Source organism: Gambusia affinis, linkage group LG05 (genome assembly GCF_019740435.1).
Source record: "Gambusia affinis linkage group LG05, SWU_Gaff_1.0, whole genome shotgun sequence".
Taxonomy (NCBI): Eukaryota; Metazoa; Chordata; class Actinopteri; order Cyprinodontiformes; family Poeciliidae; genus Gambusia; species Gambusia affinis.
Window position 1 is genome coordinate 865,948 of NC_057872.1, and position 19,032 is coordinate 884,979.

The window sequence follows — 19,032 nt, forward strand, 5'->3', positions numbered from 1 at the left end:
GCTCACAATCATTGTGAGTGTTTTATCTTTCTGTGTGGCCCAGGCCATCCTAGTGAAAATCCTGTGATGACACTCCTGATAACGCCAATGTCAGAGCAATGAATCAACACTTAGAATGGACCTGTCAGAGGATGATGGATTTTATATATTGACACCTGAGCTTCAACTAGTGTAATAAATTCTTCCACAAAATGTGGTAGAATTTCACACTCTACAACTACAACTAGCAGAACTAGTTTTAGTCCCTGGTAAGGTTTACGGGGTTCTGGAGAGGATGGTCCACCGGATAGATGAACGTCGGATTCAGGAAGAGCAGTGTAGTTTCCGTGGAACACTGAACCAGCTCTACACTCTAAGTAGGGTCCTAGAAGGTGTGTGGGAGTTCGCCCAACTAGTCTACATGTGCTTCATAGACTTAGAGAAGAAATTTGTCCCTTTTGGAACCCAGTGGGGGTACTCTGCAGGAGATAATCAAAGGGTCTGAGTTACCAGACCCTTTGATACAGACTGATAGGTCCTTGTCTGACCAGTGTCAAGCCTGACTTACTGTCAGACTTGATTCCAATAAAATTTGGACTCTACCAAGGCTGCCCTTTGTCACAGATGTTGTTCATAACGTTTCTGGACAGAATTTCCAGGCGCAGACAAGGTGTTGAGGGGAATCCATTTTGTTGATAAAATGAGTTGGCTCAACTTAATTTATTATTGTTATTCTATTAAGTGTTGGCTGAATGTAATTTAAAAGAACCAGCCCAACTAATTTGCAATGCTTTGGACCAAATAATTTACTGACCAAGATTGAATCATCATTGAATCATTGATCATCAATCATCATTGATTGAATCATTGAATCATCTCAAGATTAATGGCAATTTAGTTGAAACCAACTTTTTTTTTCCCTTCGAAGAGTTTTTGCAGTGCTAGTGGCTTGTATTTTTTTGAGACAGTAGGCAGACATGGCAAAGGTCACCGGGAGTCGAACCAGCAATGTCTGCATCTAGGACTAAGGCCTCCAAACGTGCAGTTTGCTAAACCCCTGCGCCACCACAGCACACTGGAGAAACCAACTTATGTCACAGTGATACCTTCACACCACTTATTAAGTTGATCCAACTCATGAAAATTAAGTTAGCTCAACAAACATGCTTCATGCTGAAAGAAAGCTATTTAATCATGTGATAATCCTTTCCATGATTTAATTACATTAATTCAAAGACAATTTTTTTTTAAAAGTCAAAGGCTTTTTTAACAGTTCTTAAATGCTGAAAGAAATTTAAGAACTGTTTCAGTGCAGTTCTTAAATGCCAATAGTGCCCTGCAGAGGAAAACAAATATCTATAGTTTAATGTGTAACTAAAACCACTCTGAAGTTTTCCCAGGCGCAAAACAGTGATGTCTCATAATCTCTCGTGATCCCCTGATCTCGCTAGATCCTCTTCAGAGGGAAATGAATCTGACTAAATTGAATCACGTTATCTCAACTTGAATATATTATTCAAGTTGAGACAAAAACGATTGTCTCGCGTGAACTCGCGTGAAATCCCGTGATCTCACTCGGCTTCAGCACAAGATCAGTCTGACTTAATGAATCATGTTATCTCAACATGATTAAATTTCATAAATGTGAAGTTGTTGAATTTCTTGTTTATCCAACATGATTGTATCACGTTTTTGTTTGAAACATGAAATCATTTAGTTAAAAGTACATGATATTCTTTTGTTAATGTAATAACTGTAAAAAAATGAACTTAGGGGGCTAAGTTCATTTTTTTACAGTGTAGCCAGATATCTGATAAACTGAATAGATTTTTATGCGATTTGGTCTTTAATCCACATGTAACTTCTGTTTAATAGCACTAAAAAAGGTTGATAATAAAACCTCCGGCTCAAGTGAAGATTTGCGAATGCTAATTTTTTCATTTTCATGTTGACAAATGAAAAGACAAATTACCTCTAAACTGGAGATTTAGAGGTCAGAACATTACAGTCTGGAACACATAAAGCTCTGCTGACGTGTCATATGTGACCATTGTCATTGTTTGGCCATGTAGAGGAGGAAAGATGCCTGCTATCAGAGAGGTGCTGATTTTACTTTGTTCAAACACTTTTAATTGTTTTTTATAAACTCGTTCTCCTTTGCAGTTATTTTCTGTTTACAAAGGAGAAAGAGTTTGGAAGTCAGCTGTTTTATACCAGCTATCCCTCCCAATATAGAGGCACAATGCAGTTCAATATCTACATGTGTCCACATACTTTCTATTATATGATTCTCAATTGATACATCCATCCATCCATCCATTTTCTAATCACCCTATGTCCCTAATGGGGTCTGGAGGGTTGCTGGTGCCTATCCCCAGCTATCGTTCCGGGCGAGAGGCGGGGTCACCCTGGACAGGTCGCCAGTCTGTCGCAGCTCAATTGATACAGTCTTATGTTTTATTAACTTTATAATTTAACATGGAATTTAATAGTAGTTCAACCTCTCTGTCTGTCCACGCAAAGTAATCTCCTGGTGGCATGTTTAATTCTTAGCAGGAACTCCAGGTTGTTTTGGAGGATTATGACTGGCTAAATATTAGAAACATTTACTTATCCTAGCAGTGGCAATGCTTAGGAATCTCTAGGTTATGAAAACTAAAAGACTTGATGAAGAATATATTTGGAACAAATAACAAATCGGAGTTGATTTGGTCATAACTTGTGACCATAATGCAATTTGATCCAAAACCAATTCTATAGTAATATTACATGCACTGATTTTCTCTAGGTAGCCTTTTTCTGCTACAGGCCAAAGAAACAGCAGGATAGCTTTATTGTCCACTTCAAATTGTTCTTAGATATGAGTGGATGTGTGTGTTTGGCTGCTTGTTCCATGTGTCTCTATGTTGGCCTTGAACTGGCCACTCTACAATGAGCACTAAAACAGGCAACATCCCACCCTGAGCCCTGTAAGGATGAACAAGTATAGGCAACGATGGATGGGGGGATTTAAATGAATATAAGTATATGATTCAAAATCTAAATAATATTGTGAAATATTTGGATAGTGAGAGATTCAGAGAGGTCTGTTAATAAGGTTGAGCCATTATATGTGTACAACATAAATGAATGTATTTTTTAATTCATTGGGTGAGATTGTAATCTGCTGCCTATGAAAAAGGATCAGAGTTGAAGCATATTCTCAAGTCCTGAAGTCCCCAAAATAATCCGATTTTATTACAAGGTTTTAACAAGATAGTCATGGTACACACTACTCACTAATTGTGTAACAAATAATTCCCTGATCTATATTGTTGTTTTCTTAAATTTTTCTGCAGGTAAAGATTCTGAATTCCCTAAACCTAATAACTATACAATGAACAGACGTCAGCAGAGCTTTGATGTCCACTTCCACATCACTAACAGAAAACAGCAATAGAAACAATAATCCCCACTAACCTGATATCAATGATGAGAAATAGACCATGTGGCAAGTAATCATTCAGCTGTGCATCAATGTGGAAGAAGCCCACAAATAAATGAAAAAGGGATGATTTAACTCCTACACTCATCACTACTGCCTTTACCTTGGTAGCGGTCTCACTGACATAAACAAAACACTCACCCAGCACAGCACAAAGACAAGCTGACATAGATAACGTGTGACGTGTACAGAAACATGTAGTGAATAAATAAAAAATCTACTTTTGCATGTGAGCTTTAAATCAGTCATAATGGTTTGGTTCTAAAGATTATGTTGGAATAACTGATTCATTAAAGCAAATGTGAACAGGAAGAAAAGGATTACAGCTCTCCACCATGAGATTGTGAAGCAACAGAACATAAGATCACAATCTTTGGGTTTGAAAGTAACATTGCTTTGTAGAAAAAACTCAGTTAAATAACTATCAAGTGTGTGGACAACATGGTCTAGTCCTTATTAATTAATTTAAAAGAAAAATATTTTCTGTTACAATTATTATCGGTAAAAATGTTAAGGTAAATATAGTCCAGTCCATTTAATGCTGGATAAAAACCAACATCTAACCAGGAGAATCAAAATAAGCATATATAACTATATAAAGTTAAATAAATTTACAAAAATCAAGAGGTTTTAAATTTCATCATGGAGGGAAGTAAAATCACTTGTCTCTGTTCACAAAGTCTTCTCCCATCTGGACATTTTGTGGATTTGTGCTACCCATAATGCAAAGACATGCAACTGTTGCCCAGTATGCATTTGTGTACACAGGAGAATAGAAGGTAATCTGAAAGGGAAAATAATACACTCACCCAAATATTCTAGTAGTGATAATAATTACAGATGGGTGCACATTCTGAGCCAACTTAGATGACAGTTGCTGCTTTACATTCTCTTGCATGATCATAATGCCAGTAACATCAAAAACGTGTGTGTGTGTGTTAACAGTAGAACTGTTGGGTTCAGGCTGAAAGCCCTGTGGCCCAACAGTTTTAGGGTTAACAGGACTTTCTTTTCTCTTCTACTCTTCACCAGCATTCAAACTGCCAATGTAGAGGCAATTTCTCAACCCTGGAAGTCCTTCTAGAAAAGGACTTGCAGAATGCTACAAGAACATACAACAAGCACCCAAGATGTACAACATTCTTTTACAAAATACTGTCTTGATTTTAGCTACACCTCCACAAAAACAGTTTGAATGACTCACTCAAAAAGAAAGATAATCATGGAGAACACAATGTGCCTGACAATGTCAAATCAGGACTCATTGAGTCTTTAGTGATTCAAATTTGCTTATTTTCCCCACTGTCTTTTAATATAAAGCACGGTTGAAATTCTTTTCAGAACTGAACACACCTGCTTGATTTTATGATTAGGGGCTACAGAAGAAGATTATATACAAACTCTCTACACAAGAAGAACCGACTATAAACCCTTCACCACAATCTGAGCCAGTAGGAAACAACCATTCCTCTTTCGATTCCAGGATTTTTGAATCAAAGAGCTTCAAAAATGAATGAATTCAGAGATCTGGAGTTTACATTCAATCATCTTGAGCATGAGTGAACTTGTACGGTATACAGAATACCTTCTATAATCCACACACAGCACATACTTTCATGTATTTTGAGATCTGTAGTGCAAAGAAGACCAGGTCAAACACTAGCCTTTACTGTAAAAACACTTGATGGCTACAAAAATGGTGTTGTTTATTAGCAAATGACATTTGGCCAACTACTAGAGGGCCTTCCTGTTTATATCTGAGTCTGTATGAATGATTTTACCCAGTTCACCTAGAAAAGAAAGTTTGAGCGTAGCTGATTTACAATTTTAAAATCAAGACTTAAAATATTATTCAAAAAGTCTAGTTTTAGCAATTGGTATACATTCCTCTCCCTTGTTAGCTAAAAGTAGCAATTTTCTCAAGTACAGGTAACAGGGAGTGTTAACAGATTTATCATGTCTAACTGAGGAACCTTAGAGCTGAAATGGCAACTAATATGTTTGGCAACAAACGGAAAAAAATACTCCTGAGTCAGAGTCATACCGTATTTGAAGGAAGGTGAAGAAAACAAGAGAATAGAAAATATAGCATGAAGTCTAAGTCACCATGGACAGTGAAGGGAAGGTGGGAGAGGGACTGCCACCATTAACATCAAGCTTGACACACAATTATGCACACACACTATATGAGCATACAAGCTATCTCCAACTCTCCCAGACACATAAAACCCTGAGATGATTGAAAGGTCTACAGTATCTCTGCTCAGGACCCCAGCACCTGTGGCTACCAGAATGTTGTTGGCACCTCTATTTACTAGAGCCAGTATGAGAATTACACACTTTAAGTTATCCCAAAACCTACATTGATCTGGAAGAAGACATTTCATCTGTAAAACATGTACGTGAGTGGAACATGGAGACCATCTTTGTGGCTTATCACAATTTAACATTGAAAACATGTAGGAGTGATCATATTGAGCCTAAACTTTGGTTAATTTCAGCACTATCATTAAAAATGTTCAGAATCAGATGGGTGATATCACTGATGGAAACTAGACATGTGTCTGACTCTGTGTGAAGCTTCAACCACTCAAAGTGACGTGTTACCTGGCTATGACAAACAGCACACAACTGACACCCAAGTAAGCCAGCAGAATATACATCCAGATATCAGGCGACAGTGGGTTGAGGAAGGAGAAGACCCCGGGGTTGGTCCCGTTGGGCTTGCGGAACAGTATACTTATACCCAGCGTCATGAAGGGCTTGGAGAAGTCAATAACTTTCTCACGTACATATGAGATGGCGAGGGGAGCCACTGCCAGATCAGCTCTCTGTCAACAGCAAAAAGAAACACAAAAAAGGATACGTGTTAAATTACAAGTACAGGAAGCATTAGAGGCAACTGAATTAAAAGACACATTTCTTACACACTTTAAAATGTCTAAAAACACTTTGCAAGAAATTTAAAACCCTCTTTTTCTTCTTTTTATTTATACTCTCACTGTTTCACTACAATTTTTCTTTTTCTGAAATCCTAAAAATTGTTATTTGTTTTTATGTTTTTCTCTTTGTTTAATTTTTTTTCATCATATTTTTATCATATTTATCATATTTTATCATATTTTTATTTCACATATTTTTCAATATGATGAAAGTTGCAGTGATGACTGTCAATGAACCTAGCATGGCCTGGGAATTCCTAATTAAGAATATTCTCATACATAGGAATGAGGTTTAAAGGTGACATAACGTTCAAAATCCACTTTTTTAGCCCTTGAATACATTTTTGTGTACTTTAAGTGTCTAGTCTACATAAGTGTACTAGACTAGGAGTGTGTATTGTTGTAGCATTAATATTTTAATAGGCATTTGACATTCATGGACAGCATATCAAATCAAATCAAATTTTATTTGTATAGCACATTTCAGGAGCAAGGCATTTCAAAGTGCTTTCTATCATATCAAAGACAGAAACACAATGCAACATAGAATCAACACATTACATTAAATTTGTTAAACCATGCTCCATATTTTAGGTAGTTATATTGGATGGAGAGAGTGTAAATACACTAATAACACCAATAATACATTCATCTGAATGTGCAGTTCTGCAGGTTTGTTGTCTTCATTCTGCGTCAGACTCTGGCTCAAACGTATGGATACTGGCTGGTCCATATAATAATAATATATAATACAATTTGGAATAAATAGTTTTTCTGCGGGCAGCAGTGTGGTGCAGTTGGTAGAGCTGTTGCCTTGCAGCAAGAAGGTCCTGGGTTCGATTCCCGGCCCGGGGTCTTTCTGCATGGAGTTTGCATGTTCTCCCTGTGCATGGTGGGTTCTCTCCGGGTTCTCCGGCTTCCTCCCACAGTCCAAAAACATGACTGTCAGGTTAATTGGTCTCTCTAAATTCTCCCTGGGTGTGAGTGTGTGTGTGAATGGTTGTTTGTCTTGTATGTCTCTGTGTTGCCCTGCGACAGACTGGCGACCTGTCCAGGGTGACCCCGCCTCTCGCCCCGGGACATTAGCTGGGGATAGGCACCAGCAACCCTTCTGACCCCATTAGGGACGAAGGGTGAACAGAAAATGGATGGATGGATAGTTTTTCTGCTGGTAGGTAATTGTATATCTGCTGTCAAACTACAAAAATGGCCGAACGGGGTGGAGTGTAACGCTCTGCAGCCTGGAGGTTGGGGTGTGAAAATGTCTCCTTCACATAAAAAAAAAAAAAAACAGCAAAGCGAGATGATCTAAAACGCATCAGAACAAAGGAGAATGAGGGGTATGTGTAGATACAATAACCAGAAATTCAGACCAAAGCATTACAGTTCTATTATATATAGACCATAAATCTATAGATATGAAAATAATTTACATGTGAAAAGGAAGGATTTAAGAGCATAAGTCCTCTTTAACCATAAAATTGTACTAGTAAACAGATGGGACTGTCCTGTGACAAATTCTGATATTATTACAAAGACATAGCTGTAAATATTTACAAAATGGAGGAAGTCATTTATTTATTATTAGGTCACACTTATATTTCATTTAGGTCCAGCTAGCTACTTTATTAAACACACATTGCTAGTGCTGGGTTGAAGTCTCTTTTGCATTCATAACTGCATGATGCAACAATTCCAATTATAGCACAAGTCATTAATATTCCAAGGAACCACTCTGACATGTTTGAACTTTGTGAAATGGTCCATCATCCTGCTGTAAGTGACATCAAAAGATTATAATGTGGTCATCAAGGACAAATATGATCAACAACAATACTCAGGTATTAGCTCAAGCTATATTAGCTTCCCTGATTTCTAAGCGGGAGAACTTGCAAAGTCACAGGGTGTTCAAATACTTATTTGAGGAGGAAAATGAATACTTTTTATCACCACTATATATATATATACTCTACACGAACCGCAAAGAAGGAGGCAGAGGACTAGTGAGTGTGAGAACCACTATCCAAGACGAGACATCCAAGATCCATAGATACATCAGGGACAAAGCCTCAACAGACAATGTGCTCAGTGAATGTCTCAAACAATGGGGAACAGAAGCTGAGGTGCCGGAGGAACCATCATGGGAGGACAAGCCCCTGCATGGGATGTACCACCGGCAAATAACCGAAGTGGCTGACATCAGAAAATCCTACCAATGGCTGGAAAAAGCTGGACTGAAGGACAGCACAGAGGCCCTCATCATGGCCGCCCAGGAACAGGCCCTAAACACCAGAGCAATTGAGGCCCAGATCTACCACACCAGACAAGACCCAAGGTGTAGGTTGTGCAAGGAGGCCCCTGAGACAGTCCAACACATAACAGCAGGGTGCAAGGTACTGGCAGGGAAAGAATACATGGAACGACACAACCAAGTGGCAGGCATTGTGTACAGAAACATCTGTGCAGAATATGGACTGGAACCCCCAAGATCAAAGTGGGAAACACCCCGAAGGTAGTGGAGAATGACCGAGCTAAGATCCTGTGGGACTTCCAGATCCAGACAGACAAAATGGTGAGGGCGAACCAACCAGACATAGTCGTGGTGGATAAACAACAGAGGAAAGCCGTTGTGGTGGATGTGGCAATACCAAGTGACTGCAACATCAATAAGGAGCATGAAAAACTAGAGAAATACCAGGGCCTAAGGGAGGAACTGGAGAGGGCCTGGAAGGTGAAGACCACAGTGGTGCCTGTGGTCATCGGGACCCTCGGGGCAGTCACCCCCAAACTGGAACAGTGGCTACAACAGATCCCAGGAACAACATCAGACATCTCAGTCCAGAAATGTGCAGTCCTAGGCACAGCCAAGATACTGCGCAGAACCCTCAAGCTCCCAGGCCTCTGGTAGAGGACCCGAGCTAAGAGGAAGAAGAATCACCACCCGCGGTGGGTGAGAAGGGAATTATTATATATATATATATATATCCCGGACATATCCTACTATATTCAGACCTAATAAAATGTCCGGGGAATTTATATATATATATATATATTTGGTCAACTGCCTCAAAACACATTACACTGCTTACAGTGCATTGTGATTACATTGCCACTCCGGTCCACTACTCCATTCCAGGTTTCTTTGTGTGGCAAATTAGTCACGCCCTTCTCCCCAAATCCAATCAAGTTGCATTATGTGTGCGAGTTTGTGTGGGAAAAGTAAAGATAGCTGAGTTGACTTGTACACCAGCCGCTAGACTAGTTAAACCTTAAGTGTGACAGGCAGTAGCACATGTGTGTCCGCCGATTCTACAGCAAAAATGAAGTACCCCCACCCCCAACCCCACCCCCCTCCGCCAACAAAAAAAAGTGTCCTGCTTTTCAGAAACCCAAATCTGGTCACCCTAATATATATATATATATATATATATATATATATATATATATATATATATATATATATATATATATATATATATATTGTCTCGCTTTTTTGTTCCAGGGTAACGGAGGCGGTGGGGTAGGTGAAGATACGCGACAAAAATAGAAAACCTCTTGATGAACTTCTTCTTTCAGCAACAGATGAATTACAACGACAACCGAGTTGTTCTCGGTCTCTAGCTCTGGCACAAGCAATATCCGGGCAGTGAGCAGTGAGAACCATAACAACAACAGAACATAAACATCGAGTCTCGTGATATTCTTTTTCTCTCGAACTGCGTTGCATTTAATGACCTAGCTAGGCTCGGAAAACTAAAATAAAAACTACTTAACCAAGCTTAAGGTCTAATAAAGTTGAACCTTCTTTACAATATATATATATATATATATATATATATCTATATATAGATATATATATCTATATATCTATCTATCTATCTATCTATATATATATATATATATATATATATATATATATATATATATGGCCAGGTTATTCAAACACAATTGCTACGCCACAGATATTTTTTCTATTCCTATTGTAAAGGAGGAAAAGTTTATGATATTTTCAGAATAGCCTGTATCTGGCATCAACAACATTCAATCATTCAACATTTTCCTGATTCAATGAAAAATATATGTATGAAATTGTGATGCATGGGTTGGCAGCATGTTGGAGCAGCTCTGTTACTTCTTTATGTCTCCATAACTGGCTACAACTATTTTGTTGGATGTTTATTCTATCCCATCTTGAAATACTCTGCAGGTGGAAGAATTTTTGCTGATACTTTTTTTAACTTTTAGATCATTTTTGTTATGATGCATAATAAGGTGCTTTTTTATATCTTAAGGCAGATGGCAGATGTTTAAATAACATCTAAGGTACAATCACAAGTCCCAGATGAGTTGGAAAAAAAGCCATTGTGGTTGAAAAGCAGGAGCCCAAAGGATAGAAAGGAGGGAGTTAAAAACATCTCCTCCATTGATCATAATAGGCAAAATGTGAGATTTTTTCATAATTCAAACCATAACAATGAAGCAGCCAGATTATCAGGAATGCAATATTATGTGCTTCATTGAGAGAAGTCAGCAGAGTCAAATCTGTGACTCTAACATTTCTTTGCATGTGCATCTAACTATACAAGGAGACAGAAGTTTAAAGAGGGTTGGCTAAAGCAAAGTACATGGATGAGCAGTACTTGTTGACAACAGATGGTGTCACCCAGGACATGCTACAGTCTTCTCTGCAGCTCAGATATTAGGCTGTTAGCAGTAAGTTTTTGTCCATATTATCAACCAGTGGAGTTCACAATTGCTGCTTTGGAAATCATATACATACTACTCTCAGGTATTGCTGAGCTACAGACAAAACATCTCAATGTGTTATTGTGATTATATGCCTCACTCTGCTACACTTCCAGTGTTTCAATTATCTGCTAGTTCATCTGAAGATCCTTCATAATGCTGCAAAGTGCATTCTCTTCTACCATCATCTGGTGGAGTACCAACATAACATCCAAAGACCTAAAAAAGCTAAAGTAGTAAAAGATGAGTGGTTCTGTTCTTGGAACTGCTTTAGAACCTCTGAAGGTGTTACAAATATGAAGAACAACAGGAACAACACTCCGCGTTATCATCATGAAACTGTCACATAAGGCCATTTCTTCAGTCACAGGTTTCTTCAGAAACACTAACACTGACTGCTACACAAGAAAATTTCCTACCACGTTTGTCACTATCTATGACAAGTCTCTGAAGAAATGTAGATATGTGTCAACAACATTTTATTTTCCTTTGGTAAATCCTTAATCCATCCTTCTCCAGTTATTCCTCGCTGCTTCGATGTCGAAATAGATTGAGTAGTTGCAGAGTTGTGATACAGCATTTGTGTTAACACACATAGTTGTATCTAACAAAATGCTAGTGAGTGCAGAGAAGCATTTTGTAATTATATATTGCTTCACTCAGAAAATATTATACTATAAGCATTTTTGATTTAAAAGAAATTGTCCTGTTGACAGTTAATAAATCTCATTCGGGATTATGACTCCAGATGCTAATCATTCACAAGGTGAAGGGGTTCATCCCTCAAATATATATTGTTTTTGTCTCATGAAGGTTGTCATTCATCACTAAAGGATGAACTGACTAAGTTGCATGCTCTGAGAGAGGTTATATGTTAAATGTGGCTGATAAAAGGCATCTATGATTCAAATCATAACTCTTAAAAATTGGAAAAACATAACTAAATCACAATGTCTTTGTTAAACTTCACACATATCACAGATTAAAAACTATTTGTAAAATTGTTTTTGGATGCAATCCTTGAAGCTTATTGCAGTTCAGCAGTCCTTCTGAGCCTGATCTGTCTTCTCTGTGTCCACTTCTCTCAATTCTTCTGAGACCTTGTCTGCTGCAATCACCATCTATCTAAGTCAAGAGTAAGAAGTGGGGCAAACACACATGGCACAACACATCACAGCGGACTGGGACCTTCACCCATGTAAAAACAAGACTATACAATGGACAATTGCTACACTGATCAAGAACAGAAGACAACTGTGGAGGCGTTAAGGGCCACTTGACCCCTCGCAGGTACAGCATCTAATGAGGTCAGATATTGACTATTGGCCATGCAGCGCCTGCTATTTCTCTGTCCATGTAATTTATCCTAACTGGGACTTTGCTGCAATGATCAACACTGTGAGCAGACTGCCTGCTCTTGTGTTTGTTCTTTAATAAGCTCTGTGGGGGAAACAACTCATGAACTTCTATGCTGTTGGAAAATTGTACTTTCTCTCTGAGCCATCTTTACTTCCCTGTTTTCTTTTTTTTGGTGAATTGTTCTATTTAGCTTCATCCTCCTTTGTGCTTCGAATTCTTTATGGCTTACAACTAAACATTCAGTTGTAAGTCAGCAATGTGTGTGACCTTTTCTCTTAATATATGAAAAAAACGTAAAAAAAATATAAGAATATTATAAGAAAGGTCAACATATACAGACATAAGAAAAAAAAACAATACCATATTCAGTATTGTTTCTTTTCTAAGATATACTAACTTCTGAATGTTGGAATTTCGAAACATCCTGAGAGCGTGGCCAGCTGTTTTCTGATGGATGTTTCTGACTGAGTGCAGAATACAGGGAGGGGGCAGAGGAGCTCGATATTTTTTAAGAGTTTATCTGTCTTATGTTAGAACAGCGAAAGTCTTAATACACATGTAAAAAGGTTTTTTTTGTTTGTTTTTTGTTACATGCTGCAGCTTTAAGTAGACGTACAACGTGAGAGTTCACTGTCTGTTGGAGGTTAGAAGTGAAATATAAACGTCTCAGAATCGCGTGGCTGCGGTCCAACGAGAGTAGAACCCAGCATCTTCCTCTGCTCGCTCGATGATTTTAATTATTTTTCAGGTTATTTAGCTAGTTATTTAGTTTCATCATACTCATCCGGGTGAGTGTTGGTAGTTGTGTGCTGCTAAACCTGCTGTCTGATCACTCCAGATGTCTTTTACCTGCAGTTAGCCTCAATAACTCGCCGTACACTGTCAATGCTTGTTTTCTAAATGTCATATTAGAATCATTGCACTGATGCAATTTGATGCCCTGCTTCTCCGAGGTATTTTTCTTTTGCAATGTTAAAGTTCCACACAACTTGGTGCACTTGTGCAGTGTGAAGGAAAGGAGGAGACGCTTTGCACATGGGGCCTCTGCAGGCTGTGACAAATGAGATGCAGGTGATAATTGTTTTCTGATCGGCAACAAGAGACAGTGATCAGCAAATACCGATCATTTTTCATGGAAATCAGCCGTGAAAAAGTGTGTGCAGTCGACACAACTCTACTCAAGATGTATTAACTGGTGTTAAATATTCATATGTCTGATTATGTTTAAAAAAGCACAAAAGCTGCCAAAGGGTGGTTTAAGTTACTTACACAAATTAACCAAATCTACAACTGAGAATGACTCTTAATTACAGGTGCTGGAGAACACGTGTGTTTATTCTGAAAATTCTGAATGCACATGCTTGGTACATGTGCATGTTTACTACATGTACAGAATGCTCATACAGGAGCACCTGGGGAGAGAGGGTAAAAAACTGCAGCTTTCTGGCCAAAACAGGAGACCTGACAGGCATGGTACCAAACAATTCAGCAATGTCTCGTACCAGAACACATGTCGGAGGTAAGTAAGGGAGAAGGAAATGTGGACCAAACCAAAACTTTAATCAGAGTAGCCTATACATTTTTCAACAGCAATACCTTAACCTGACTTTTAAATATCTGCACAAAATCAAACCCTAACTAAATATTGTAACGCACAGTCATTTTAAAACATAGCAGTTTCAGAGGATTTAAAAGGATAAACTACGTCTTTGAATTCAACTTGCTTACAGAGTAAATCTGAGCCATTTCAGAAGATGTAGGAGAAACTTACAGCAGATTATCAAACTGAGCTTTATTGGTTATTGACATGCTTTTGTTTGGTCTCGGCCAATTAGCTGAAAGTTTGAAGTAAACAGATGGCTCATTTACATCCCCAACACATAACTCAACCCATACTAATAACAGGCTGTTGGAAAAAAGAAAAGGTACTTGACTGCAAGATGACGAGATCAACTTTACCAGTGTAAAGAAAACAACGCCAGGACTACTTATATCATTGGAGGCATCCATGTCTGCAGGAAGAATTTTCAGTTTATCTGGGTGAATGGCAAAACTTCTATTGTTTATAGAACACTAAAACAATAAATTACTGCTGAGTGTGAAATGACGGTAAACAGCCTAATCAGCCTGACTTACTGTAGATAGCAACTATAACACCTAAAATAAAAGAATTATTGGCATTGCTCTTTCTACAGACTCAAAGCAAACATTATGGAACATGTTGCATTTTATGATGTTAATGTGTTAACTTAAGTTCAGGAGCAGGGCCACACCCAAACCACACCTCAATTTTTTTCCAAGCAGCCTATTTATAATCTGCTCACCCATTCTTCTCAGTCTGATATGTTCCGTCAACACATTCGTTATCTATTAGACTTGTGGTGATTGCTTTGGCAATTCTGCTTACCAAGGAAAATGCTTCATCAATCCAGCTCAACCTTTCTGACTCGGATGATCTCCTCTACACTCACATCTGCTGTCGAAAATTCCCCTCCTTCTGTTACAAGACAAGCTTCAGGTTGCGAACGCCTGCGGTCCGTGATACTTGATCCTCAAACTCAGTCTCACACTACATCACCTTCAGTGACTCAGAACCCATCCAATCACTGAACAGATGCTTAGAACAGATAAATGTGTGGTTGTGCCAAAACGTCCTCCAGTTGAACAGAAACAAAACTGAAATTATTATTTTTTGGACCTAAAGAGGAACAATCTAGCGTTATAGATCTAGAGTCAGTGCACAGCTTCAGTTATTACAACTAAAGACCAGCGATTAGCCCGAAACCTGGGAGTAGTGATGGACCCTGACCTGAACATTTCAGAGCCACATAAAGACAGTCACAAAGTCGGCCTTCTATCACCTGAAGAACATTTCCAGGATTAAAGGATTAATGTCTCAGCCAGATCTAGAAAAACTCATCCATGCATTGATTATTCCAATAGCGTCTTCACAGCTCTGTCCAACAAATCAATCAAACAGCTGCAGCTGATCCAAAATGCTGCTGCTGGAGTTCTGACTAAAACCAGGAAGATAGAGCACATAACACCAGTTTTAAAGTCCCTCCACTGGCTCCCTGTAGCTCAAAGAATAGACTTTAAAAAACTGTTGTTAGTTTATAAATCACTGAATGGTTTATCACCACAATACATTAAAGATTTGCTGCTGTTGTATCAACCTTCCAGAACTCTCAGGTTCTGGTTCTGGTTCTGCTCTGCATCCCCAGAACCAGAACCAAACGAGGAGAAGCAGCATTTAGCATCTATGCACCAAAAATCTGGAACAAACATCCAGTAAACTGTAAAACAGCTGAAACACTGACTTCCTTTAAATCTCAACTAAAAACCCACTTGTTTAGAGTTGCATTTGAAACGTAATCAATAACAAAATTTTTGACAGAGCCTGACTTGATGTTGTGTTTTTATTGTTGATTCTATGTTGCATTGTGTTTCTGTGTCTGATTTGATGTAAAGCACTTTGAAATGCCTTGTTGTTGAAATGTGCCATACAAATAAAATTTGATTGATTGATTGATTCATCTCTCACCTCCAACAACATCCCAATTCCGTGACCATGGACCAGACAACAATCCCGGGCCACAGAGTAATTCCTGAGCCGCTCAACCAAGTACATAAACACGTCCACATCTCAGCCTTCCTCCTCAGGTATTCCAACACGCCAACTTCTAAAATTCTGGACTATCGCTGGCCTTCAATGCTCTTTAAAAGAGAAAGGCATCCCATTCAGCCGCTCAGACAACAAATTTAGACTCTTCTATTGCTTCCATCCTCAACAAACAGCAGCATTGCTGTCATCCAAACATCCTGGGCTTCTGGCTTTTTCCTCAACTTCCGCTTCCTCGTCCAACATTTCTGGTGATGTCATTCCATTGGTGGATGTTTCCTGGCTCTTATCAACCGTTATTTAATCCCTGTCCTCACAGGCTTCACAAAATCCTTGTTCACTTATATCGTTTCATCCCTTCTTCTTCTCTTTCTTCCACCTCTCAGTCCATTTTGGCTCCAGCTTCTCTTCAAAACCTTCAACCACCTGTGAATCCAGCTCAGCCAATTGCTCCAGGATTTCCTCCTACATTTCCATCTAATCTGTCCTTTTCCCCCACTTCCATTCCTAAGCCTCTCCTTTTCCTGTCCAAGGTGCAGGCCATCTTGGACAACAAGTCTCATCCACTATATGACGTGCTGACCGGATACAGGAGCACCTTCAGCCAGAGACTCATTTTGCCAAAGTGCAACACAGAAAATCATTTCTGCATGTAGCCATTAGGCTTCACCACGGCCAGATGATGATGTTGTGGCTTTATATTGTTAAATGAAAATTTTTGAGGTAACTACATCTGTGGAAATAATATAAGGTCCATCTTAAGCAAACTATTTTCTTGATTAACAAAATGGGAAACCATCTCAGATCAATTTAGGTTACATACAGATAACTGTCTCGTAATTCTAACCAAGGACAGACATCTGGCTCATTTCTAGGTAAAATTTCCAAAAAGCCATAAGGCATATGTAACAAACTTTAGGCATAACTATTTCTGGAGCCCTCCAGATCTCAGAGGGCCACAAAAATAGAATCACAGTTGTGTGCTTAAATATTATTTTATAAGTTAAACTATTTATTTGCATTGTGCCAAATTACTTTTGTGTGAATGGTTAAATATTTTAAATATCTGTTTGTGAAAATGTCAATATTTTATGCCACAACAGGCCCTTTCAGCACATTCATGAACTTGATGTGGTCCAATATAAAAATGAGTTTGACATCTTTGCCCTAAAGTGCCACCTTCATCTACTTAAACAATTATGATAGCACACCACCCTCCTGATTCATACTAGTCAGGAGAAAGAAAGTTTTGTATCCAGAGAAGAACACATTTTGCTGCAAATTGTACAATTGTACAAGAAATGTGTCCTGTACTGACAAAGTCTGAAAGGAAACTAAGAGGAAAAAAACATCAAATCTGGTCTTTGGTAGACCAGATTTGCAATTTAAAATTCACTCAGGGACAAACACCTGCATTTTAAAGACATGTTCTGTAAAACTGAAATTGGATCATTTGACCTTAATGTCTATTTTTGGTAGGGGGAGCTTTCAAGCCTGAGAACATCTTTCCAAATAGGAAGTATGAGTATGGCAGCATCATATTGTCTCAGCGTTTTGGAATTGTCTTTTCCAAGATAGTACTCACGTGGTCCATCAACTCTTTAACCATGCCATTCCACTGGCCCGTGTTCTCATCCTGTGCACCATATTTTCCATCTTCCACCAGGCGAATCTCATATGTAAAGCCCAGGATATTTGCCAGTTCTCTCAGTAGGTCAATGCAGTAGCCTTCAAAGCGGTCATTCCCATAAAGTGGGGTGTCAGATTTCTTGAACATCACATATGGCTCCTCCTGTCAGGGCAAATATTGAAAAGATTAGTCACTGAAACACTTGGTATCTTTTACTGTCTGAAAGTTTCTTCAACATGGGAAATTGACTTTTAAGCAGTGCAAAGTAAAAAACAACAACAAAAAAAACCCCACCAGCTTGGCCAGTGAAGCAAGTGTGATACTCCTGTGTACAAGTGCTTGGCAGAAGAAATACCTGTTATTGATGTAGGATGGTTGCAAAGTGAGACATGACCATAATAACAGATAATCCCTAGCTTTGGACCCAGGCCCAGCTTTCTGGAGACAACATTCCTTGTCAATAAAATAAGAGATGTTGATAGATGGACACAAAAACACACAGCAGAAGCTGGTACATTCTCTTTGTTCACATGAACAGCTGCCAACATTGCTAATGTCTTTTTTATACCGTTTCCTCTCTACCCCCAGTCCTTTGCTCCATGTCCCTCCACAATCCTTCTCTCCACTTTACGTCTGTCTTTGTTAGCCTTAAACCCCCTTGTCTCTCTGAGACATTAAATCACAAAATATGCCACTTGCCAGGTGCTGTTTGTCATTTAGCTGTGGCATAACTGAAACCATAAAATGCTGAGCTCCTCCACATTTTTTTCTTTATAGTAATCAGTAAAAAAATAAAACCTATCTAAAATAAACTAGACTAAAATATGTAATAAGGGCCATTTACTACAAAATCTAAAAAAATCTGTCTCCTCAAACTGAAAAATAAAATGATTATGATTGATAGTTTGTGTGTGGACAGTAGCTCTCATGCGACGCAAAATAGTTAAAAAAACATAAGGGGTCAAGAGGAACGTATATAATGTTTTAAGTACAGTGAAACATGCACCTCAACTTTTGTTGCTGATAAACAATCTACATTGGTAATTTAGAGCTCTATCTATGTTTCTGTGTGAATTCTGACATTTTTGTGCAATTTTTTAAGTTCAGGATTATTTGGCCTAAAACTGTCTCACTACAGGCCTCTGTGGTCAAACGATTCTTGGTAGAACTTCATCTGATATAAAAGCACAGCACTCACATCCTCCACACCTATTTCTGCCCCCCGCCCACTCGGTGGCCATTCAGGAGTTACTGCAAGTGTTGCTATGGC

At 38.6% G+C, this 19,032-nt stretch overlaps 1 protein-coding gene across 3 annotated transcripts in view; it reads right to left on the reverse strand.

Moving 5' to 3' along the window:
• grik2 (glutamate receptor, ionotropic, kainate 2) overlaps nt 1-19,032 on the reverse strand; it is a 369,508-nt gene that overhangs the window by 83,467 nt on the left and 267,009 nt on the right. For 2 of the 3 annotated variants that reach the window (XM_044116261.1, XM_044116260.1), the window contains 2 exons: nt 17,718-17,924; nt 6,071-6,294 (listed from right to left, as the gene is read on the reverse strand). In XM_044116261.1, coding sequence (XP_043972196.1) covers nt 6,071-6,294; nt 17,718-17,924 — 431 coding nt within the window. The remainder of the gene's footprint in view (nt 1-6,070; nt 6,295-17,717; nt 17,925-19,032) is intronic. The other variant, XM_044116262.1, reaches the window with a different exon arrangement.